At 47.1% G+C, this 24,902-nt stretch overlaps 1 protein-coding gene and 1 non-coding gene across 4 annotated transcripts in view; both read left to right on the top strand.

The window, feature by feature from the left end:
• Positions 1-24,902, top strand: part of Prkce (protein kinase C epsilon) — a 511,185-nt gene that overhangs the window by 325,730 nt on the left and 160,553 nt on the right. For all 3 annotated transcript variants that reach the window (XM_087216080.1, XM_004839392.4, XM_004839393.4), the window contains 5 exons: positions 2,583-2,617; positions 4,461-4,546; positions 8,346-8,475; positions 19,490-19,632; positions 22,386-22,482. In XM_087216080.1, coding sequence (XP_087072206.1) covers positions 2,583-2,617; positions 4,461-4,546; positions 8,346-8,475; positions 19,490-19,632; positions 22,386-22,482 — 491 coding nt within the window. The remainder of the gene's footprint in view (positions 1-2,582; positions 2,618-4,460; positions 4,547-8,345; positions 8,476-19,489; positions 19,633-22,385; positions 22,483-24,902) is intronic.
• LOC147826987 (U2 spliceosomal RNA) lies at positions 11,399-11,587 on the top strand. The gene has a single exon (XR_015453319.1). It is a non-coding gene; the product is annotated as a U2 spliceosomal RNA (small nuclear RNA).

Here is a 24,902-nt window from a genome sequence, read left to right as displayed (position 1 = left end):
TGGAGATGGGGGTAGGAGGAGATGGGGAATTCACTTAACATGTTCCTGCTGGCTTGAACCCCAGTGGCACATGCCTGACAGTCCTGTGGGGCAGCTTGGACCACTGGTGGCACAAACAGATCTAATCACTTTCGTTGGTCTTTGTACTAATATATCAATTAAAACCCACCAATTGGGACATTTATGCATGTACCACCAGTGGTTCAAGTGGCCTGGCAGCGAGACATTCAAATTATGGGCCCATTGTGAATGTGTTAATGGACGGGTGTAAATAAAAGAGGGTATTTTATCGTGAAAGTTAATAATGGGTGAGGTATGAGTTTCTTCCAGACAAAATCATTGCATTTCAATTGGAAACGAAGGTGAGAATTCTCTAATAAAATTCTAGGTATGATGTATATTAAGTATGAACTTTGGAGGGTGGTTCCGAGTATAATTTTGATATCATTTTAGTATTCTGACTCTAAGGTTTAGAAGATATATTTTAATAAGGAAAGAGTATTGCCTGCCTTGAATTTTATGACAATACAGAGCTGGCATAAGCCTTGAAGAATTTGATGATGACAGCCAGCGTTTCCTTTAATAAAGCAGATTGTAGAACAGTTTCTCAGATTTTAAAACTTTCACTGGAACTGAAAAATAACAAATTTCAGATAAAAATAAACTTCACTGTGTGTTGAAAGAAGAAATATGGAAAATAAGCAGGGCTAATATACTTTATTTCTTCTCTGATTGCAGAGGACTTTTCCAGAGGGGTTAAGTGTGTGGGTGTGGGTATGGGGGGTACATGGTGGGGGGTTAATAAAAGAAGGAACCATGCTTCCAGGTCGCTGAGGAATTAAGACTTTATCACCAATAATGATAGTATGATTGTGTTTTGGGAAAGAATCCTTTCCTTTTAGAAAGATGAGTTAAATTGTTTCTAAAGGAACCATGATGTTTGGAATTTGATAAAAAAATAATTGTGGAAGGAGGGGAGATGGGCTGAGGGTAGTAATGATGTGGAGTTGGCCATTCATGGTTGGGTGCAGCAGGATGATGGTCCCGTGAGGGTCTATAATATTAGTTACTCTAGTATATATTTGAACTTTTCCATAACAAAAGGGGAAAATACTGGGATGCTGTTCTCAGTAAGCGTTCTAAATGTGCTCTGCCTGGATGCTGGGTTCTCAGAGGAGCAAGAAGGCAGCAGCATCTAGAATGGTCTGGGAAGCTGCCTGGAGGACATGGCATTTCTCCTGATTGGGATTTTGACAGAGTGAGGTATGGTAGGCCTCTGCGTAGTGGAGAGGACACAGGGCACCAGTCTTATACTTGGAGGAGGAATTTTAAGGAATATCCACCACATGCCAGGTCCTATCTTAAATACCAGAAATACCTAATTCAATCTTCCCATTGTCCTGCAAACTATGCAGTATGAGCTCCATCCCACTAACAGTGCCAGTCTCAGAAATGAGAGAGGCTCGCTTGCTGTTGTCTAGCAGGGAGGTGTTAGAGGCTTGTTTCCACCTCACCTTGGTCAGACTTTAAACTTTGCTTGACCTCCCACCAGCCTTTCTGGCAGGTACTCTGAGCTCTTTGATGCTGATGTAGTAGTGGCCCACATACTTGGGTCCAGCAGAGCAGAGCAAGTGAGGCCAGGTTTCACTGGGAACCCACCAAGGGGCCATGTGAATGGGGCTCTGAGGCCCCCCTGGATTTCTGAGTCATTTGTCTTACAATTGTGGTGTTATGAAGCAAGTTACTGAGGTTGGGATAGACATGGGAAACAACACAGCTCGGGGAGAACCCAACTCAAGCAGAAACAGCCCCTGCTCCCAGCCCAGCCATAGATGCATCATTCCCAGTACTTTCTCATGGCCTGACCACCATTGCCCACATTTTGATTGTGAATTGAGTGGTTGGTCTTACAGGTTGAGGGCTCCTCTAATTCTGTGCTGAACACAGCTGAGCTCTAGATTTCCTGAGGTGTGGCCCCATCACTTCCAGCTCCTCCTACTGGGCTGGGAACTGCAGGGAGTTCCTTGACCTGCTTCTGTTGGGACACTGAGGATAGGCATAAGGCTAGGTGGGCCTGATGTATTTTCATATTGACTTCCAGCCTTGCCTAGAAACTCTTCTCTGGCCATGGAAGGAACCTCAACTGTTGCTCTTCACCCAAACAGTAGATTGACCCCCCTCCCTCCCCAGTCCTGACCATAAACTTCTTAGCAGTCTTTAGGATGCCCAGGGAATATGCCTGCCAGCTGCAGCCCTTCCCCATGGTCATAGAGCCCACAGAGTGCATCCTGGGGCTGGGAGGGAAGTAGTTCCTGTTTCATCCATGAGGACAGGAATGTTGAGCTGCCCAGGGCCTGTCCAGAGCAGGAAGGCTCATGTGTAGCTTTCCGGTACACTGCTGCCCTGTTGGCATGACTGCCCCTGTGGCCTTCTTGAAGGAGGCATCTTGAGGCACCTTGCAAGGGGAGGTAGCTGCAGTACTGGACAGGCTCTCTGGGCTCAGTGCAGCAAGGAGTTGGGGGCGGGGAGAATGGGGTGGTTTGGTGTGTCCTTTTCTTAAAGGATTGTGTTCTTCTTTTCAGGGGAGTCATAGGAAAGCAGGGATACCAATGTCAAGGTAAGAGGTGCTTTGTGAATTGAGACTTTGGAAACCCATGGTCAGGTTTAGATCACTGTCACTTGGGGGAGGTGTGCTGGATCTAATGTCATTTAGAGGCTCTATACCGGGGTCCCTAACCCTTAGGCCCTGGACCAGTAACAATCCGGGACCTGTTAGGAGCCAGCTGCACAGCAGGAAGGTAGCAGGGCAGTGAGTGAAGCTCCATTTGTATTTATAGCTGTTTCCAGTTGCTCCATCACCACTTGAGCTCCGCCTCCCATCAGATCAGGAGAGCATTGGATCCTCACAGGAGCGTGAACCCTCCTGTAAAGTGCACATCTGAGGGTTCTAGGTTACACGCTCCTTAAGAGAATCTAATCCTGAAACCCCACTCTATTCATGGAAAAATTGTCTTCCACCAGACTCGTGCCTGGGGCCAGGTACCAAAAGGTTGGGAACTGCTGCTCTATAAGGTTGGCATGTTTATCCTCCCTCTCCAAGAAGGGAACCCTGCTTGCTTTGTCCCTGTCTGTAGTACTCCATGTATGTGTATTGGAGGTGGCTTGCAGACAGGAGACTCCCAACCCCGCAGTGTTCTAGTGTTTTTGCACCAGCAGTAGCAGGTAGCATTTTAATCTCTCCTAGGGAAACCATACACTGCCTCTTTGGAAGTTCTGTTTATACTGTGCAGGTCTGTGCCCTGCCAGCTCCCTGAAATTTTCTCACCTGCTTATTTTAGTCAAGATCACTGAACAGTTCTTGTTGACTCTGGGTTGTTTTTTTTTAATCTCTATTGTGGAATAGTTAACTCTGAAAATATTTAAAGCTCAGCCAGGTGTGGTGACACACACTGGTAATCGCAACACTTAGGGAGGCTGAAGCAGGAGGATCCCAAATTCAAGCCCTGCCTGGCCAACTTAGTAAGACCATCTCAAAATAAAAGAATAAATAAATAAAAGGCCTGGGAATGTAGCTCAGTGGTAAAACACCCCGGGTTTACCTCAGTACTACAAAGTAATAATAAAAAGTTTACCTCAGTACTACAAAGTAATAATAATAATAATAATAACAACAACAATAACAACAACAACAGGACTCACTTGAAGGTGTGGAACATTATTTTTTTCTAGTTAATTGACTATCAGTTCAAGGTTAAACTGTTCGGCACTGGAGGGGGTAAATACAAGATGGCTACGCTGAGGCTCTGCACAGTGACGGTGAGGAGGCTGGCCTGTCTCCTTTCCCAGCTCTGTGTTGCCCTTGGGAGGAGCAGGGTGGCTCTGCCGGCTGTTGCTGTGACTCGTGTGGTGTGTGTGCACACAGATAGCACTTCCCTCTTCAGCCACCAGTTGCTCATCCTGCCCTACGTACAGGCCGCTTTTTGTGGACACATTAAAATGGAACTTTTGAAAGTTTAGCATGTGAGGGCACAGCCAGATTTCCTAAAAATTCCCTAAGAACTTCAGTGTCATCTGTGTCATTTCTCCCTCACCCATCAGCTGCTCTGTGATGGATCAGGACCATAGGGAACGACATGACATCTTAGAAAAGGCTTCCTGGGAAGGAGGCAGGTGACAGCCAGCCAGAGGACTGGTGCGCTCAGAACTAAAGAGACCCTTCAGAGCCCTTTGGGCATAGCTGCTTCATTCTCCTGCAGCACGTGTAGGAGCCCTCAGGGCTCTGGTGGCAAAAAGCTCAGAAATAGCTGCATACAGGGCTCTCAGGAGGGTATGAAATTCAGGCTCAGCGGCAGGAGAGACATGGATTCCCCTCACTCCTCCACTGACAACTGACTAAGCCTTGGGGTGAAAGCTTTCTTTTTGCACTTGTCACTCACCATTCAGTTTCTTGCTGCTTGCAGTTTGCACTTGTGTCGTCCACAAGCGGTGCCACGAGCTCATCATCACGAAGTGCGCTGGATTAAAGAAACAGGAAACCCCTGATGAGGTAAATATGTATAGCATTGGGATTTTGTGCTTTCTTTTCCTCCATTTCCTCCCTTCACTGCCTCCAATGTGGTCCCCAGAAAACTTCTCTCTCAGCGATCCTGACACTATCTTTATTGTGCTGATCAAAAACGAAAGTAATTGTCCACGGTCTGCTGGCACGGGCCTGTGGGTATTATTCTAAGAATACTTGGGTCCCAGAGGCAAAGCCCATGAGAAAAAGTATGAGTTCTTTTATTTCATTATTTTGTCAGAGCCTGGAAGCAGCTGGGTGATGTCTCCATGGTTTATGCAGGTAGTAGAGACCAAGACGACGTACAGGTAGGAACCTGGTCCTTAAGGAGGTGATAGTGAAATGGAGTAGAATGGACAATCCAAGTAATACTCCAGAGGTAGCAATAACCCCACTGATAATAATAGGCAGCCTTCACTGGGCACTTACCTTGCCCTGACCTAAACACTTTAACATATATTAGTTAATCCCAAACCACCTTAATGAGATAGATGTTATTATCATCTTCATTTTCGAACAGAGAGACTAGGAACACAGAAACGTCAAATTAATTCGTCCCAACTCACATAGCTAGTATATGAAAGAACCACATTTAAACCCAGGTGGTTTACGTATCTATAATCCCAGAACTCAGGAGAATGAGGCAGTATTGCCAAGTTCACGGCCAGCCTGGGTAACATAGTCAGTTCAGGGCTGGCCTGAACTACATAGCAAGGCCCTATCTCAAAAAGCCAAAACACAAAAACTCACCACAAACCCAGATGGTCTATCCTTAAGTTTGAGCCCTTGATCACTACACTATGTTCTCTGTCAGTCTTGGAAACCAGCAGAGGAATAGTTTTAGGGAAGTTGCTGGGGATAAAGAAGTATGAAAATTCAACCAGGGAGGCAAATTTTTCCTAAATAAGCGATTGGAAGAATGATGGTACCACTGACAGATTGAAAAAGCTTTTCTAGGGAGATGGCAGGTATAATTGTGGTGTTATCTGTGATTTCAAAGGCATACTTTAAATTCTAGATTTAAAAACTACTGTATAATCATAGCCCACTACAATGGAGGGGGCTGAGTGGATTTATAACCAGCTGGGTTTAGAATCAGGTGGGTTTATCATTTGGCTTCCAGAGAGGTGACTTCCTACCTACTTCTTCAAAGTAATTTAACCACATTGTATCTTTGCATCTAAAACATTTCTCATCTCTTATTTCCTTTGGCTCCATACCATCTCTGGGACGCAGCAAGGGGCAAAGCTTAGACTGAGCCTTTGGTGCTCCTGAAGGGCTGGCTGAGCCCTGGGCACTGCAGTTGTTTGCAGGAGGTCTACTGTCTTGATTAAAAGTGCAAGCCCATATCTAGTCTCCTGACTTCATTACTTTCACAAGAGAATGAAAGCAAGAGACAGTCCGCCTGCTGTCTGACTTCCTGCCTGTGGACATTGACTGGATGGCAAGCATTGTGCCATGACCCACAGAAACAAAGAACACATGAGTCCTGCCTGCAAGGATCTCCCAAGTCTGGTTATCCGGCAACCTCTGCAGGTTTCTAAAGCCTGTCTTTACTTCCTTGGAGGGAAAGGTCCCACCAGAGTCAGTGTCATGCAGGTTAGAGGGCTGAGATATGGACTGCACAGCACCTACTTAATCTATGATCTACTTCTTCCCATCTTTCCTGGAAAATTGAAGAGTGAAGAGTCTCCAGTGAAGTATGTTTCCAAAGCTGGCCTATGTCCCAAAGGCCCTATAACCATGCAGTGAGGAAGGGGGCTGTGGGTTTCTTGGTGGAGTTGATTCCCTGTCCTGGTGTCCTTGCCTGCCACCAGCTCATGCTGCCTGAGACCCGTCATGGTGATGGATGTGCTCCTGCCCTGCTGGGAGCCAACCTTTGGGTTCGTTCCTTTGTGCACCACCTTCACTGTGACCCGCATGCATACATGAGTCTACACACATACCTCCAACTCCTCCAGCTCCAAATGCCATGCTTCTGATGCCCTCCATCCTGTCGCAGGGTGCTCTGCTGCTGCACTCCCTGCACCCTTCCCATCACGAGCACTTGGCTGCTTGGTAGCTCTGTCTTGGGTCTGTGTGTGACACTGAGATTCACATCCCCACAGGCACTTCTAGGTGTGGTAACCAAGGGACACTCCATCTCCACGTCACCTCCTTTTCATTCTTGTTTGAGCCTTACAATTCTATATTTCTGCCCCTTGTCCCCTCTGCGTTCTCCCCGTGAGTTCCACTCACCCCTTCATGTCTGCATCTTCCTCCAGCAGGAGTGTGTGTGGTCTTCTCCATCCCTCTGGCTCTGGCCCATGCTCTCTGTCCTCCTCCCTGTTCTGATACCTCAGAGTCCTTGGTGGTCCCCACAAGGGTCACTTAACAATCCCTAGCCCCACACTGAACTTATGGTAACCTGGGACAACTTCACCTCCGGCTGTCGTTTGTATCCCGCGGGGCTGTTCCTGGGAGATCTGCTTCCATTCACATCTTCAGGACTGCAGGACTCCAGTGTGGTCAGTGACCTCACCTGTCCTGAGAGGTCAGAAAGGCAGAGATACCTAAGCTGCCAGGCTGAAGTGTGGCTCCGGTTGTTCTCAGTAAACCTGGACGTCTTGTACCCAGGCAGGACAATATTGAGCCCGCATGTCTTGAGCAGGGTTGGTAAAGGGACAGTCATCCCCAGGGCGGGTGATGGGGAGCTCATTACTCAGGCAGGAGCCAAGGCACAGCTGCCCTCCCCCTCATCCCGGAGTCCGAGAGCAGCCTCCTTCCCAGCCCATCCTCATGCAGGTGCTGGTTTCCTGCCCAGCCGTGTGGCTGCTCCACTGCACACAGGCGGAGAGTGGCACTGTGGAAGGGCAGAGAAGACCCAGGCAGGTGGACCCACCCCTGCCATCTCTGACTCACCATCCTGTGACATTATATGGACCAGGAGAGTCACTGTTATTTGCCAGATGAGAAATCCCAGGCCCCAAGAAGCCAGGAAACCTGGCCCACAGATCTGACTCCTGGAGAGCTGGCCCTACGTCCTTCTGCTTCCGTCCTCTGCCTTATCTCTGCTACCTTTATGTAATGAGCAAATGGCAGTAGAGTGGCTCAGTGGCCTGAGCTCTGAATTCAGATGCATGGGCAGGAAGTTGTCCCTGCCTCTCATCAACTGCAGGCTTGTCTCTCAATCTCACCATGCCTTCCTTTGCTCAGCAGTGACCAGAGTCGCAATAGTCCTACCCCGTGGTGTGTGTGGTGAGATGATGGTGCCTGTCATGTGGTGACACTGGTACCTTAGCATCCCTAAGGCTCCGCTCTATTATCCGTCTCCTGTCTGACAACCAAAGTCTCTATAACACTGCACTGGGCTCATGCTGCCTCACAGTGTCCTGTGCCCCCTGAGCTGCGAAGGCCCCTGTCCCTGGGCGAGGCCTCCATGCACAAAGTAGCTTTAAAGACACATGGTGACATCCCAGGTATGACCCAAGTGCAAGGTGCGCACTATGGGCTGTGTATCATGATTGTGTCGAGTCCTGGAGAGGGCACAGCAGGGCCAGGCTTGGCCGGTGCTGGTGCAGCAGGCCATGAGTTAGGAGTGTCAGGAGTGAGAGCTTGACCTAGAGGGAGGCTGCATTCACCCTGTTTCCTAGGCAGCCTTCAGAGCCAGGCCAGGCCTTCGGGGGCCTACAGTGACACGCACCTTCCGAGGGGGAAGCTGGGTAAGAGGCACTGGGATAAGGCCGCAGGCCAGGAGGAGCTGGGAGGAGCCGGATGGGTGCTGACGCTGTGTCTTCCCTCCCTACAGGTGGGCTCCCAGCGGTTCAGCGTCAACATGCCCCACAAGTTTGGGATCCACAACTACAAGGTCCCCACCTTCTGTGACCACTGTGGTTCCTTGCTCTGGGGCCTCTTGCGGCAGGGTTTGCAGTGTAAAGGTGAGTTGCTCCCTACCCTCCCCTCTTCCCCCACTCCTGCATGTTTCCTTTTTCTCTTCTTTGCAGCAAATCTTGGTCTGTTTTTATAACCTAGAAAGTAAGCTCCAGAACTGGCTAGCACACAAGCCCTGGTTAATCTGTCATTTCTTATTGGGCACCTCTATTAAGAACTCTAGGCAAGGGCCTGGAATGTAGCTCAGTGACACCACACCTGCCTGGCAAGCACAAGGTCCTGAGTTCAATCCCGGGTACTAGAAAAATAAGTAAATAAATAAAAATAAAAATAAATTTAAAAAAGAACTCTAGGCAAGCCACGCTGGTGGTGCATACCTGTGACCTGAGCACTTGGGAGGCTGAGGGAGGAGGCAGGAGGATGAGGCGGGAGAATCTGGAGCCTACCTATATACCAAGTTCAAGCTGGCCTGTACTGTATACTGAAATCTGACCTCAAAACAAACAAACAAACAAACACTCACAAAAATAAAACTCGGCAGTGACCGTGACCATGACTGTAGAGAGGGAAACAGGAGGAAGAAGGTAGGAGCCGTCTGGTAAGATAGTCAGCAAGCTGGGACACAGAATGAGTCTACAAATGTCTAGAAATATCTAGTCTAGGAAAAGATACATTGGAGTAGAAAGGAAGAAATATTTTTGGAGTTAGGCTGTGAAATAAGCAGTAGATACAAACTGGGACTTTTCTCTCATGATCCAGCATTCAGAGCTTGTTCTGGGGAAGGAAGCACACTGGAATGCTGTCTCCTTAGACAGCTTTCTGATCTTCATGGGCTGTGACATGGATGATAGTGTCCCTTACCCCTGAGGAGGAAACTGAGGCTCTGAGATGAGTCGGTTGCACACATCACAGAGTTTATTATCACTTGAGCCTTGACCCTGGAGTTGCAGATCCCGTCCTCTGCTCCGTCACCTGTCTGCTCTGCTGAGGGTGCTGAGGGACACCAGCAGCAGCCCGTTGTGTGGCAAGTGGGGACATATTGGGCTTGAATAGAGGCTCCAGCACATGCTGGTCCAGCCTGACCGTGGAAGAGACTCCATATTGGGGAATAATATTATGTGGGTATCATTTTAAAACAGTATTTTATTATTTGTATTGAATATGTTAATAAATACACGTGGTGGAAAAATTTAAAAATAAGTAAAGCAGAAAGTGACAGCTTAGACAAATTGGCCACTGAAGGGATCTTAAAATTATCACATTGGAAATTAGGTAATGGCTGCAGTAGGAATAAAGAAGAGAATATCTTTAAAATATTGGAGAGGAGTAATTTATGGGACAGACAGACCAGATCCAGCTCGGGAGATACTGAAACATTCACTGAGATGGAGGGTATTTTAGTCAGATTTTGGTTCCTGGAATCATGTGCCTGACACACACAAATTGAAGAAGAAAAGGTTTATTTTGGTTCATGGTTTCAGTTCATGGTTTTCTGGCTCCAAGGCAAAAAGAGCCTGGACTTGACAAAGGAAAATTGCTCACCCAGTTCATGGTGGCCAGAAGTGGAGAGAAAGCATGAGAGCCAAAGAGAGAAGGGCAGAGCTGGGGACAAGAAAATACCCTTCCAGGTCACACACACAGTGACCCACCTATACCCAACAGGCCCCACCTCCTAACAGCACAGCCAGCTAAGAACACACTGGTAGATTAATCCATGGATGAGTATAGCACCGCCATGATCCAATCACCTTCAGAACACATGGGACTTCGGGGGACATATTTACCCAAATCGCAATGGAAGGACAGAACTGGAGGCAAAACTGTAGAGCTGATGTGGGGTCATGTTAACTTGAGGCTCCCTGGGAAGTGACATGGAACTGTCTGTCCCTTGTTGGACACAGTCATTGAAACCTGCGGGAGAAACCTAAGCACCTCAGTTTGGGTTTGTCAGTATCTGAGTGGCATGTACAGCCATGGAGTAGATGTCGTCCTTTGGGGTCAGTACTTTGGGTACTCATCTCCTTCCACCATTTCCTGACCTTAAGTCTTCTTGGTTATGCAAGCCCCTTATGCTGCAGAGAGAAGTCCTGGCCAGAAGAGACTAGCATGGGCCCTTGGTTGTCTGAATCTAAGCCTGGGTCTGCAACTATGATTACTACGAATAGATCAAGACATGGTGACCCACCAGGTCCTAGGCAGCCTGGCCCTGTGCCTGGCTCTGATCAGGGTGCTGGGTACAGATCTGCCATTCGGCCTGCTGGCCTCTGGCTGCAGTTTTGGTGCCAGGCCTACTCCTGGGAACAGGTTCCAGTACTTTAAGAAAAAACACATTTCTCAAGAGCTTGAGCTGTCAAATATGGGGTTGGATGTGATGGAAGCAAATGATGTGGTGTATGAGCCAGTGTCAAATGACTGGCAAGGAAATGGGGAACTGGATAGATTGGGCAATGTGTACAAGAGCTTCCAGCCAGCGACTTGTGTGGGGCCAGCCTTTGTTCTCAGGGTGATCCTTTCCTTCCCTTGGCCATGGAGGGGCCAGGCCCTGGGACAGTGCTCACACAATTGTTGGGTAACTGACCTCCTTAATCAAGGACAAAAACCTGGCACCATAGGAGCAGGCAGCATGTCTCATTCCTTACTCTTGTCTGAGATTCTAGCACTTGCCCTGTCTGAGCCTCTCCAGACTCATCACTGGGTCTGTCTGAGCATCTCAGCCACAGTTAAACATCTAGAAATTGAGTTCCAGGGTCTACATGTTTGCATCCAAAGTTTTTGGGGCATCTGAGCCCTTTGCATCCTTGACTTTTGCAGTCCTGCCCTCTTCATGGTCCTGTCACCTGGACAGTAGGTTCTCTGGGACCTGTTTCCCCCTAGGTTGTATTTCTCAGCTGACAGTGGGAGTTGGTGCCCCTGGAGGGAAAGATGCCTGCACCTTATGATTGCCATTTCCTTCTCTAAATAGAATATGGGGTAGCTTCTCAGCCTCTTGGCTAAGGTCAAGTGGAGTGTCTGGTCTTACTAGATAAATACCTGATTTGTCTTCTCTCTGACGACACTATATGAAATGGATTTTTGGAGCAGGAAGATAACAGAAACCTGCTCTGTCCACTCCGTGCATAGATCTGGTATTGCAGTGTCTCCAGGAATAGTGCAGCCCACCGAAAATATAAGTAAAGCAGATAGGGGGTTATCACAGGGAGACGTGGCCCACCCCAGCCCCGTTTGTCTTTTGCCCATGCTCCCATACTTACATGAGCACTACTGCCCTGAAGCCTTAAGGCACCAGGGGACAGTTCAACAGGAAAGCCAGACCATACTTACACAGCTTGCAGCCTGCCCTGTGGAAGCCCTGTTTTGTGTCACTCTGTCTAGTGTGACCCTCTGCATAGGCTGCATTTCTCCATGAGCTGGGGAGGAGCATGTGCTGAGAGAAGGCCTGGAAATTCCTTCCCGACTCCTCTCTCTATCTGAGCTCCATCTGCATAACTGCTCTGATGGACAAAGGCTTGGGGTGCTGCCTGCTCTCCATAGAGTCATGATGGATGGCAGAATCCCCATGGAAATCATAGGCTAGGAGTTGGGGGCACTGTCCTGTGCCTGGTTGGGTTCCTGACTGGCTAGGGGACCACATGCAGTTACCCCAGCTGGCCTCCTGCCTTCCGAATACAGAGATGAGTATAATAAGAGCAGTAAAAACTGTATGTAACCTTAGCTGCATACCTCAGGGGTGGCTGTGTGGACCCATAAAGGCCTTCCACTGTCTCTTCTTTCTTTCCTTCCTTCTTCCCTTTCTTCCTTTAAAAAAGTATATTTTGGGCCGGGGATTTAGCTCAGTGGTTTTGCCGCCTGCTGCACAAGTGCAAGGATACGAGTTCGATCCCCAGTACCAATGAATGAATAAATAAATAAATAAATAAATAAATATATTTGAGCCAGCATGGTGGTGCATCCCTATAATCGCAGCACTGTAAGAGGCTGAGGTAGGGGGATCGCAAGTTCTAGCTCAACTCAGGCAATTTAGCAGCTTAGACCATGTCTCAAAATTAAAAATGAAATAAGAAAAAAGGGCTGGGAATATAGCTCATTATGAAGGCCCTGGGTTCAATTCCCAGTACTGGAAACAAAAATACATAGTTTAAAGCTGGCTATGGAGCACCTCTGTAACTCCAATACTTGGGAAGCTGAGACAAGAGATTTGCAAGTTCAGGTCCAACCTGAACAATTTAGCAAGACCTTGTCTCAAACTAAAAAGACTACATTTATAAAAGGGGCTAGGATATGGCTCAGCGGTAGAGTGTCCCAGGTTCAGGCCCCAGTCCAGAGAGAGACGGAGACAGAGAGAGTCAGAGAGAGACAGTGAAATTATTTAAGTATTTAAAAACATAAAAAAGGATTTTTATTGTCATCATTTTTCAAAATGTCTTTTACTGTTTTTAAAACAACTAGGCCTCTTGTCATAACTTCAACTTTTATTTGTATTTTTAGAATTAAAAGAGCACCAGTGATATATAAATGCATTCTTGCTGTAAAAGATTCAAGCAACACTTAAGAGAGAGTGTATCTTTATATTCTTTTTCTATTTCCATGTCCAGACTTAATTGCTACTAAAATTTTTGTAGGTTCTTTCAAGCCCTATTGTGTATATTTGAGGCATGGGTATTTGCAAACAAAGCTTTAGTGTCTATTGCTGCATAACAAATTATCCCAAAACATACTGGAGTAAAACAACCAATATTTACTTTCTGAGTATCTGTGGCTGAGAAATGAGGTGCAGTTCAGGACATGGGGTGTGTGTGAGGCTGTGGCTGAGCTGCAGAAGCCTAGCAGGAAGAGCAGCTACTTCAAGTTCACTCGTGTGGCAACTGGCAGCCTCAGGTTCCTGCCTCACCACTGGGCCCCTCTGTAGGGCAGCTTGCAGCATGGTGGCCGCCATCCTTCAGAGCAAGCAGGCGAGAAAGTAAGAGGATGCCTGAAGGACGAACCCAGTCTTAGAACAGACATCCTGTCATTTCTGGCATTTTCTATCCTCGGAAAAGAATCACTAGGTCCAGTCATATTCTTCGGAGGGAGTTGGGTAAGGGAGTGAACTCCAGAGTCAGGGGGCAGTGAGGCCGTCTGAGGCGCTGCCCACTCTACCCAGACACGCACCCCCACCACCCACGAATTTGGTCACTGTGTCTGGCGTCTGTGAGGTCTCCCCCGACCAGCCTTTTAAAGATGGATACTATGAGCCCAGTGTCATGGTGCATGCCTGTTTTCCCAGTACTCTAGGGGGCTGAGGCAGGAGGATCACAAGTTCTATCCCAGCCTGGGTAACTTAGTGACTAACCAAGGCCCTGTCTCAAAATATAAAATTTAAAAAGGCTGTGGGGCCTAGGTAGCTCAGCACAAACCCTCTGTTCGGTCTCCAGTACTGGAGCGGGAAGGGGGACAAAAACACCCGACACTCTAATCTCTTCTTCATCTTCCTCCAGTGCTTTTTCCAGGCACTTAACACATTCCGATGTTTTATATTACTTATATGTTATTTTGTTTATTTCTCTCTCCCCATCTAACTACTAACTTCATGAGGGCAGAGATTTGTGTGTGTGTGTGTGTGTGTGTGTCTCTGTCTGTCTCTCTGTCTTGTTCTCTGCTATTTCCCTGGCATCTAGAAAGTACCTGGCACATTAGTACTCAACAGATATGCATTAACTAAATCCTACATGTGTTCTGTAATTTGCTTTTCCTACAGTATGTCTCAAAGTGTTTCCAAGGCAGTGCATAGATGTCCATGTATTCTACTCTTTAATGACACTGAATAGTCTCCATTATGGAGGTTTCGTGAGTTATTTAATCATCGCCTTCTTGATGGACATTTGTTGTTTCTGTGTTGTCACTGTTTTAATTCATGCTACCACACACATCCTCATACCCGTCTTTACGCATATGCACCAATAATTCCAGAAGAAAGGCTCCCAGAAGCCATATTTTCAAAGCCCATGCCTCCCACTTTTGTGTGTGTTTGAATTATATAAGGAAGCCATGTCATAAGGACTTTATAGTTTTAAAACAAACCATATGAGCTGACGATGCTTTTACTGCATTGGCATTTAATTTTGCATGGTCAGCAAAAGCCTGTGTCATGAGTTTGTGATTTCACTTACCTGTTACCTGCTGGGCTCTGGTCTGAGAGTGGTTGTTTATGATACCTAAGTATATGTTGTCATGTTCCACAGAGTTGGAATACACTGAAAAGCATGGCACCTGGCTTTGTGCAGGACATCATGGGGAACTTGGCGATACAACATTATTTTAGCTTTCTAAATGTGTGCTCTACTTGGGCTTACAATACGTTAAGTAATAGTAATAATTCAAACAGTGAATGTAGAATAAGTGTGCACAGTTCCAGGGCAGGAGAGACTGTTGAGTCACTATTGGAAATGGCAAAGGGAGAAACATTTGTTGATCACAGATAAAGAAACTCTATCTAGCTGTGTATCTATCTATCTGTCTGGAAGTCTACATGACCTGCCCAAGGTTGCAAAATAAGAACTCTTCTTCAGGTTTACATAATCAAAGAGGCTGGTGAGGCTGGGATGATCAGGAAAGGCTTCAGAGGAAAGGAGGCTTGAGCTACCCTGCAGGGAGGAGGCAGGGTTGGGAAGGTGTGGAGAGCAGGTTGTAGGAAGAGGACAAGAGGTTAGAAGGAGCAGGAGCAACTCAGCACTCCTGCCACAGGAGGGTTCTGGGCTGATTTGGAACCCTTTCCAGTGATGTTCGGCAGTCCCAGGGGCCCCAGTGCACCCCACTGTGCACAGAACGTTGGCAGAAGGGACAGTTTTTGTATGAGAAGTGCTGAGTAGCAGACAATTGGCCAGTAGTGACCTCTGGAAAGCATTGAGTTATGGTTCCAAGGAGATCACGACTTCCAGGGGATGTTCCTAGCCTGACCCCAAGGTCAGGCCCTCTGACCTTTCTCCTCTTCTGCCTGGGGCTCTGCAGGTTAGTCCCTCCCTGCCTCAGCCAACTTCCACTCCCCAGGTGTAGCGTTTCCTGGTTACCATCATCTGTTCGGTCTCTGAGCATAGCACAGCTGATGGTAACTTGTTAGGAAATCAAACTGTTAACCTGGCTTCACTTCAGGGACTAAATTACCTCAATCTAAAGAACTTCTGGAACACAGAGAGAATAAGTACCTGCCTAGGAATGGCTTTGTCATTGTCCTCAGAAAGTCTCCTTGCTTTAGAATTCCTGCTGGGCTGACCCTCCTCACTGCAATCATAACTTTAATTTCATCTAAGGATAGAAACATGGAAACAAAGTCTCCCCAAAGGATGGCAGAATATTCATTAGAGAAGATGAAGGTCAGTGCACTCATCCTCAAGCTGACCTGAGACCATGCTGCTGCTGCAACCCTGCCCAGCACATAGTAGGTGCTTAGCGAACACCCAGCTGGGCAGTAGTGGAATAGGGATGTTCCTTTTATAAGGGCTCTGTCCAGGCGAAGTGGCTACGGTTCTTTTTCATATTGCTTCATCCAGGTAAAACCCATGTGAATGCTCGTTACCAGGCATCTGGAAGAAGCTTTCCAGGGCAGCCCCAGGCTCATGGCCTTCGGCTTTGGTGTTCTCCAGAAGAATAGAGGAGGTAAACAGAGATGGCCAGTTGGACCATTCATGTGAATGCGTCCCAGGTTTCTTTTGGCTCCAGCTGGCATGTCCATGCCCCTCTTCTGGTCAGTGAGCCCCACCTCCTGGTGTCAGCCCTGCTCCCTCTGCTGTCTGAATCATCATGAGCTCCTTGTCCTCAGCCAGTTTAGCTCTTAGCTGTCCGGACTTTTCAAAGCACTTCTGCTGTCTCACGTCCACTCTAACTGACATGTGATTGGGAATTTAAAAACATATTAAGACAAGCACATAGCTCCTCTAGGGAAATAACAGAGCTTTTAAAAATAAAAAAGCAAAGTCCTGTAAAAACAGTTTTTACTTTGCAAACCCGTTGTCAAGATGGACTGGTCTGGCATTTTGACACCAGAGGGCGCCAGTGATTAAATTATGTGGACAAGTTAAATTGCCCTTGCCAAGAAATCCTCTTAATTTGGTCCCTTTATTTTTGTCTTGTTGTTGTTGCTGTTGTTTGTACTGTGCTAGACAAGCACTTTATCACTGAGCTACACTCCCTGTCTTTATTTGAGACGGGGTCTTAATAAATTATCCAAGCTAAGCTTGAACTTATAATCATCCTGCCTCAGCCTCCTAAGTAGTTGATATCTGTTTATCTGTTTGTTTTGAGACTGTATCATTTAGGCTGGGCTTGAATTCACTGTGTAGCCCAGGCTGGCCTCACACTCTTGGGAATCCTCCTCAGCCTCCTGAGTGCTGGGATTACAGGTGTGCACCACCATGCCCAGCCCAAGTAACTGGTATTATTACAGGTGTGTGTGAGATGGATAAAGGCTTTCGTGGGCTGGTAGGCAGAGCAGGTTAGGAGTCAAAGGGCAGCTTTCGTTAGGGGGAGTGGATAGAGAATTCCACCAGAGTGCTGCAGCCTAGAGTATGTGATCAGATTGAAGGTGTTAATGCATTCGTTAGGAAGAACTCAGCCCAGTCACTGCCCTAGCTGGGCTGCCCCCTGTCCTCCCCCCTACACCCTCGGCTCATCTTCCATTCAGCAGCTTACCTGAGCCCTCCAAAGTAGAGTAAGGGCCCTGTGTATTCCCTCTTTCCAGGCCAGTGACTCAGTTATGTAGGGCAAGCGGGAGGTCTGGCCCAGCCTGTCTGCTTTCATTCCGGAGGCAGTTTTATTTATTTGTTTGATTTTTATTTTTCTTACTGGATTTTATTTTTTAGAACAGTTTTAAGTATGGAACAAAATTGAGCAGAGTCCAGAGGAGTCCCATGTGCCCGGGCCTCACATGTGCATAGGCTCGCCACGCCTGCCATCAGCAGCCTATAGTAGACTGGCATGTGTGTTAACAGTTATGAACTTAGGTAAACATGTCCACACTTAGCACCCAAAGTCCTTCATTACATTAGGGCCTGCTCTTGGTGTTTATAACCCACGAATTGGACAAAGGTGTCATGACATATATCTGCCATTATAGATAGGGTCATACAGAATAGGGTTACTGCCTTAAAAATCCTCTGTGCTCTGTCTATTCACTCCTCCCTCCTAACCCATGCCAACCACGAGTCCTTCTACGGTTTCCACAGCTTTGCCTTTGGCAGATTGCCATGCAGTTGGAACAGTATAGTGTGCAGCCCTGGCTCAAACCAGCCCAGCAGCCCCTAGGAGGTGGAGCTTAGGCAGATGTATGGCTCTGAGGCCACTGCTGCTCTGAGGAGAGCCGCCTCCCAAGCTGCATTGCTTGAATCCAGTTGTCACCAGGGGTGCCATGTCTCCTAGTGTAGAACAGGCCAGGGTGCAGTATCACATCTTCCTACTCTTTTAAGTTGCAGGTGTGTTTTATGGTCCAAAATGTGGTGTATCTGGTAGATGTTCCATATGAGCTCAAAGAGAATGTGTACTCTGCTGTTGTTGGATGAAGTAGTCCGAAGATATAATTATATCCTGCTGATTAGTGTTCCTGTTGAGTTCAACTTCTGCCCACTGACTCAGTTTATCTCACTTAGAGGTGTATCGAGGTCTCCAACTCTAATAGGAATCGTCTATTTTTCAGTTTTTACTTACTATAGCTTGACTTTCTCTTGTTAGGTGCATACACACTAAGGATAAAGTCATCTTGAAGAATTTGCCTGTTCATCATTGTTATGCCCCTCATCAAATCTGATGAGCTTCTTTGCTATGAAGTTTTCTTTGTTTGAGAACAGGGAGATGTTCAAGATCCCCCACAGATGGTAGATAGTACCAAACCCTATATACACTGTGCTTTCTCCTATATATAAATACACCTATGAGAAAGTTTAATTTATAAATTAGGCATAGTAAGAGATTAATAATAATGACTAATAAGAAAATAGAACAGTTGGAACAATATACTCTAATAAAATTGCCAGCATCACTACTTACGTTTTGGAGCCATTATTAAGTAAAATAAGGGGTACTTGAATATAGGTACTGTGATACCGTTTCTGTAGTTTGGATCTTAAATGTTTTCCTTAGGCCTATGTGTTAAAAGGTTATCAGTTTAGCGCTATTAGATGGTGGTAGAAGTCTTAAAAAAGGGGAGCCTCTTAAAGCATATTAATCATAGTTGTTTTAAATTCTCAATTTGATAATTTCAACATCTCTGCCATATTTGAGTCTAGCTCTGACACTGTCTCCTTAAGCTATGTTTTTCCTTTTTATGTGCCTTGTAGCTTTATCTTACTAGCTAGAGATGACGCACTGGGTAAAGGAATGGGGGTCATGTCCTGTGGTGGCGCAGGACAGCACTCTGCAGTCCTCTGCATTGGTGAGTCTGTGTCTCAGGACTGTGACCTTCACCCTGGCCTCAGGTGGAGTAGGATGCCTGGAGTGGGCTGCCGTTAGACATTTCCTTTCCCCTGGGTCACTGAGGAGCTGATAAAATCCAGAAGTTCAAGCTCTGCTGAAATATCTTCTCCTTGGGGCAGGCCTTATTAAGAAGCACAGAATGCTCTAGCCTGTTTCAAAATGGTTAGTTTTCCCCTCCTCTCCCCTTCGGGGAGAATGCAGGGATTTTCCTCACCTAGTTCCTCATATAGTTACTGTGGAACACACCATGTGCACGCACCTTGCAGATGAGGAGGGAAGCAGGCTGTCTCCCTGTGACCTGTTTGGATCCAGAATTTAACTGACTTTTATTTCCAGAGAAATCAGTTAAGTTCTCCTTGAGTCATTAGTTTCTCCCCAAAAGGAATCTTAAAAGTGACATTTATTTGTTCATCCTCATTTCATATATGCAGAATGCCTGGAAAGAAATAATGAGAAACTGGTTATCTCTACGAGGTGATTTGATGGATGATTTTAGTTCTGTGGGATGGGATGAATGATGATTTTTATATTTTTCTGCATTTTCCAAATTCCATTATGTATTTTACAGGTTTTTTAAAAAAGTAATGCTTTAGGCCATGAACGTTTGAATGTGTCTCTTTACAGTCTGCAAAATGAATGTTCACCGTCGATGTGAGACCAATGTAGCACCCAACTGTGGGGTGGACGCCAGAGGGATCGCCAAAGTGCTGGCCGACCTAGGAGTCACTCCGGACAAGATCACCAACAGCGGCCAGAGGAGGAAAAAGGTAACCGGCTACTCTTGGTGTTTCTGCGCCTGGAGCTTGGCTCTGAGCTGGACTTGTTGCTAGGGTTACTGAGTGTGCTCTGGACAGAGAGAATGTTAGATTCCTGGGCTTGAGACATTTTACTCAAAGCAGCACCACTTAAAGACAAAAAGAGCCAGGCATGGTGATGTGTGCCCACAATCAGGAGGCAGAAGCAGGGGGATCATAAGTTTAACCCTCTGTGTCAAAAGAGAATAATATGGAAAGGTTGGGGCTGTAGGTCAGTGCTCCTTGGGTTCAATCTCTGGAAAGAAGGAAGGAAGGAAGGAAGGAAATAGAGAGAAAAAGAGAGAGAGAGGAAAGAAAGGGAGAGAGGAAGAGACCTTCAAAGAGAGGGGGAGGGGAGGGGAGAGAGGGAAGAAGAAGGGTGGCGAGAAGAGGCCAAGCAGTAATAGGAAAAGTCTTCTGCAGCTGCTGAAAAGAGAGTGAGAATAAAGCAAGGCTTAAGAGTTAACATTTGTCAGAGAAACAGGAGGTTTGAGGTGAGGCCTTTGAGATTCTGTCTAGACAAAGCATAACAGCTGCAGACAGAGTGGCGACACTTACCTGCCTGCGGCTCTGTCACTGAAACAAGGCCAAAGTCTGAGCTTCTCTTTGGTGGTGGTGTTGTGAAGATAGATGGACACAGGGCTGGAGCCACCTTCTGCTCTGCTCTGCTCTGCTCTAGCAGAAGCCGAGATCTGACGTACCAGCTCTGAGCTGCCTGGGGAATACTGTGGAAGCCCCATGCTGTGGAATATCAGGGCCTTTCTTTGCAGACAAAATCCCTGTCTCTATCCACATGATGCTTCGAGGGTCCATAGTAGAGCTGTTTGCTCAAGTGTCATTTTGGTAAATTGGGGCCCACAGATGTAAATAGAGCCAAAAGGTCTGTATCAGGCTCTTCTTTAACCTAACTCCTAGGATTGAAAATGGAAGAGGAAGTTGGCATGGTGAGGGACACCTGTAATCTTAGGAGGCTGAGGCAGGAACATCCCAAGTTTGAGGTCAGCTTCGACAATTCAGTGAGATCCTATCTCAAAATAAAATAATAAGCAAACAAATAGGAATCTGGGGATGTAGCTTAGTGGTAGAGCACTCCTGGGTTCATTCTGGTAACACACACAGGCTTTGAAAAGTAAGTATGACAGAACCAGAGCCGTGCAGCCTGGACAGGCTATCCTGATGTGAGTAGGGTAGGTGTGGCCCTCACTGCTCAATGTCAGGCATTTCCAAGTGCTTTACTACAAAAGCAGATTTGACGCTAGGGACCTGTATGGTCTTGGTTCCTAAAAGTTTTCCCTAAATTTTGCCCTGACATGCCTTCAGAGGTGCCCTATGTTTCCTAGCATCTTGATGGAGAACCTGCTCGTGTCTTCTCCCTGGTGCTGCCAGAAGAGCTCTTTTTTTCCTGACGGGAAGGTTGGACTATTTCCATCTTCCCTCCTTAGCTGGGAGATGTTATGTTTCGGGCAGCTCTTCTGGGTTCTGTAAATCTCACCAGCAGAAACCCAGCTTCAGCTGTTGACCCGAGGCACTGGAATTGCAAGCAGTACCCAAGTACCAAGACACTGGGGGCACCCAAAGCGGTGGATTAGATGCTGTGTGGCCATGATGTTAGATGGACACAGTTATGAGGTCAAGAGAGAGCCCTTCTCAAGGACAGGAAGTTTTCTCCTTGCTGAAGTAAAGTAAGATGGTCTCTTTCATTGTCATGAAACATATAAGAAAACTTAGCACCTGTCCTCTTTCCTACATTTACATGGGCTGCAATGCTAGCTACTGGCATCATCTGCTGGGTGTGCATTTGGGGGAACCTGGTAGGAAGAAGTCAACATGGAGAAATCTAGGAGGAGATGAAAGTGAAAGCTAAGGGATCGAGGTCCTGATATTTTTATTGCTTTGATGCTTCTGATGCAGAAGCTGGGAAAAAGCCAAGTGGCGCCCTAAGTTAGTATGAAGGACAGGAGTGACACTGTCAGAAGCAAGGTCTTCTTGCAGGAGTGTCAGACCTGCTGGGGCTTTGGTTCCCTCCTTATCCCAAAAAGGAAAAAGGTGCACTGTGGGCTGGGCACACACAAAGGCAGCAGGGTACTTGGGATCTCTCACTTCAAACTGCTTCCTGAAGGGAGACTTGAAGTGGGCATGTCCACACTCAGCCAGGAAACTTGTTCCACTGGGGGTATTCTGTCCAAAGCTGCAAACAGACAGCAATATATCAGAAAATATTTACTGAGTGCCTATTGTGAGTATTACTTTGTGCATGTCACTAGGGGAGAGGAAGGGCCAGATAGTCTCACCTTCAAAGACTGCGGTCCACTTGAGTAGAGAATCCTACACAATGTAGACATACATATGTTATTAAGGATATAAAACTGAATAAGGTAGTGAGTGTCAAACAGGTGGAAAGACAGCCAGCCTCATATTGTTTTGGGTGAGAGACCTGCCTTGCCTGGATAGGTAGGGGGAGGCTTGGATTGAAGAGGTTGGACAAGCTTTGCTCAGAAAGTTGTATTTGGAGAGAATAACCATTGAACAAACCAGTCTGTCATGTTCATCTCTTTCACTGGAGAGTGAAACCTTGAGTCTGTTCTTAGGGTATCCAGCCAGCAAGTGGTACAGCACACTGCATCCCTAACAGCTCTCGGTGCAGAGAACTTCATGCCCTGGACCTGAGGGAAACCCATGCCCCTCCTTTCTGATGCCTCTCTCCCTTCTTCCTGCCTTCTCTCTAGCTTGTTGCCGGTGCCGAGTCCCCCCAGCCTGCTTCTGGAAGCTCCCCATCTGAGGAAGATCGATCCAAGTCAGCACCCACCTCCCCTTGTGACCAGGGTGAGACCTCCAGACTTCCTTCTTCCCCTGAGCCTTTCGGTGGAAGGACCAAGGAGCGTGAGCCCAATCCCCCCAGGGGCGTGGCCTCAGCAGTGGTCCCTGCACACCCTCTCCCTGTTGATTCAACCCATCTTTCACTCTGTGATGCCCTCTAGAGAGTTGGGCACTAGATGGCAATGCTTTCCTTTAATTCCTTCCAGGCCAGGGTGAGAAAGAGCCAGTGTGTGTGATGTCATGGTTCTTTCTATTCCCTGCCTCTCTCCCTGGCTCCAAGGGCAGAGGGGAAGAGGAGTACAGCTGCTCCCCTCACCTTTGGCCCCAGTGTCTAGCTCTGAACTTTTTAGCACCACCACCAACCCCCGCCCCCAGCACCAGTAATCACACCCAAAACCTGACATCAGGTTGAGCTGGAAGATGGATAGGAGAGCTAATCTGTGAGTAGGGACAGAAAGATGGAGTTGTGAAAGAAACTGAGAGAAATGAGGAGTGAGCTTTAGGCCCAACCCGCCTCTTTAGTTCAGCTCTGGATATTTCTTTCTGTCTGAATATGCTTAAAGTAGAAAGTTCTACAGGCATAATATGCATAAACATAATAATTTTGCAGAATCATTGCAAAGAATACTGGGGCTGACCAGGGACTCACATATGTAAAGCCTTCTACTCTGATGCCCAGCACCAAACTTCTGTGGAGGAGGGACAGTCCTAACGCTATAGTTCCCAGATGTTCTGTAACTCCTTTTGTGTTTATTTTCCTAACGCCCTGTGATGGTTGGTTACTGCCCTCAGGATACAGGGTAAAAAGTGGGAGTCCAGGAGTTGAAAGCTTTATCCCAAGATCAAGAGCCAAGGTCGTGACAAAGGTGGGCTTGTGCCATCAAGTCCCACTGGAGATCATCACCAGTGACCCAGCCCTTCTTACCCAGGAGTGAGTCAAACAGCTTCAGGGACTGTGTCCCAATCCCAGGGCCACAAAACAATTGGCCTCATTGGTTCTTTGTGTTGCTCCAATTCACTTTCTGTGTCTTTTCTTCATCCCCAAGGAGATTTGACCCATTCATGAATTGCAGGTCTTATTCTGGACCAATGTGGGCATTTTTATGCTCCCCTTTTCAATACTGAGATATCCTCTGGGAGCTTCAAAGAGACAGGTGCAAATGGTAAAGAGACCCAAGTGAGAGTGATGGGCCCTGGTGTTCAGGCCTGGCTCCTGCCTGGCCTGCCTGCCACCTGCCACCTGGCCTTGGCAAGACACAGTACCTCTCAGGATGTCCCAGTAGGGACGTGAGCACTAGTGGACAGGAGAGTCCTTTTCACAAGATGAGGCGTTGTCACAAAACAGAAGTGAGCCATTTTTCCTCTTTCCTCCCTTGTGAGAACATAGACCATTTCTTCAAGCTTTGGTGTCCCACGAGTCTAAATTGTGTCTTTCAAAAACCACTTAATAATAGATTTTTAGCTCTATGGTAAGACTAATGTCAGACTTAGTGAAAACTGCGTTCACTGTTGGATTGGTGTGTAGGGTATCTGTAGATGCAGAGGCTGTCCCATCGTTCCCCTCCCCAACACAGCTACCCCCGGGCCACCCCGGAGGAGCTCACTCTGTATCTACGAAGCTCTCCAGAGTCCTAGGATAGGCTCTTACAGGCTTCAGTTCTTTGGAAAAGAAGCTTAAGATCTTTCTGTCAAGAGATACTGGGTCACTCACAGCTAATTCAGATTCCCAAGGGTAAATAGTCTCGGGTGCCCACTGTAATCCAAGTTTCGAGTATCTTTAAGAATTGGGTTATGCTCAAGATTCCTATTTCTATACAGTTGAGTGTGTGTTCTGGTGAATGAACTGCCAACCATAAAGTTTCTTCAAATAGAAAAGGTCAAAGTATCACCTCGTGTGAGAAATAATTCTTTTATTAATGAGAAGCCCATTGCCATTTTGTCCTATAGCCTGGTTTAAGTACCAGTATTTAGAGTAAATCCAGCATCAGACCAAGTAAAGACCTTTAGGATCTACAGAGGAAATAATTATATCAATCTGACTCTGATGATTGTTCTTGGTTAGCTGTTCTACCCTTGAAAGGGGACTTGGAGGGCAGTTGCCATTGTGACTCTACGGAGTTCCTGAGACACCTGGATTCTTGCAGTGCATGTGGAATTATGGGCTAGGCTGCCAGCTGGAGGGGGCTGCCAGAGAGGGCGGGTTTGCTGCAGTCTGAAGGAGTTGGCTGGCAAGGAACACCTCAAGGGCCAGGACTCTGTCCTCTCCTTTGACTAAGGCCCCTGTTGTACATGGGGGGCTGGAGAATGTGTTTTGGACAGATGAAGAAACTCGAAGAGTTCCTGGGTTGGTTGGATGCCACCTTGGGCTTGTTGCTCTGCAGAATTGAAAGAGGGTTCAGAGGGGTCCCCAGGGGAAGGGCTCATGG

Source organism: Heterocephalus glaber, unplaced genomic scaffold, assembly GCF_053883595.1.
Source record: "Heterocephalus glaber isolate CG9 unplaced genomic scaffold, H.glaber_assembly_v1.0 deba00001457, whole genome shotgun sequence".
Taxonomy (NCBI): Eukaryota; Metazoa; Chordata; class Mammalia; order Rodentia; family Bathyergidae; genus Heterocephalus; species Heterocephalus glaber.
This window is presented reverse-complemented; position numbering and strand designations above follow the sequence as displayed.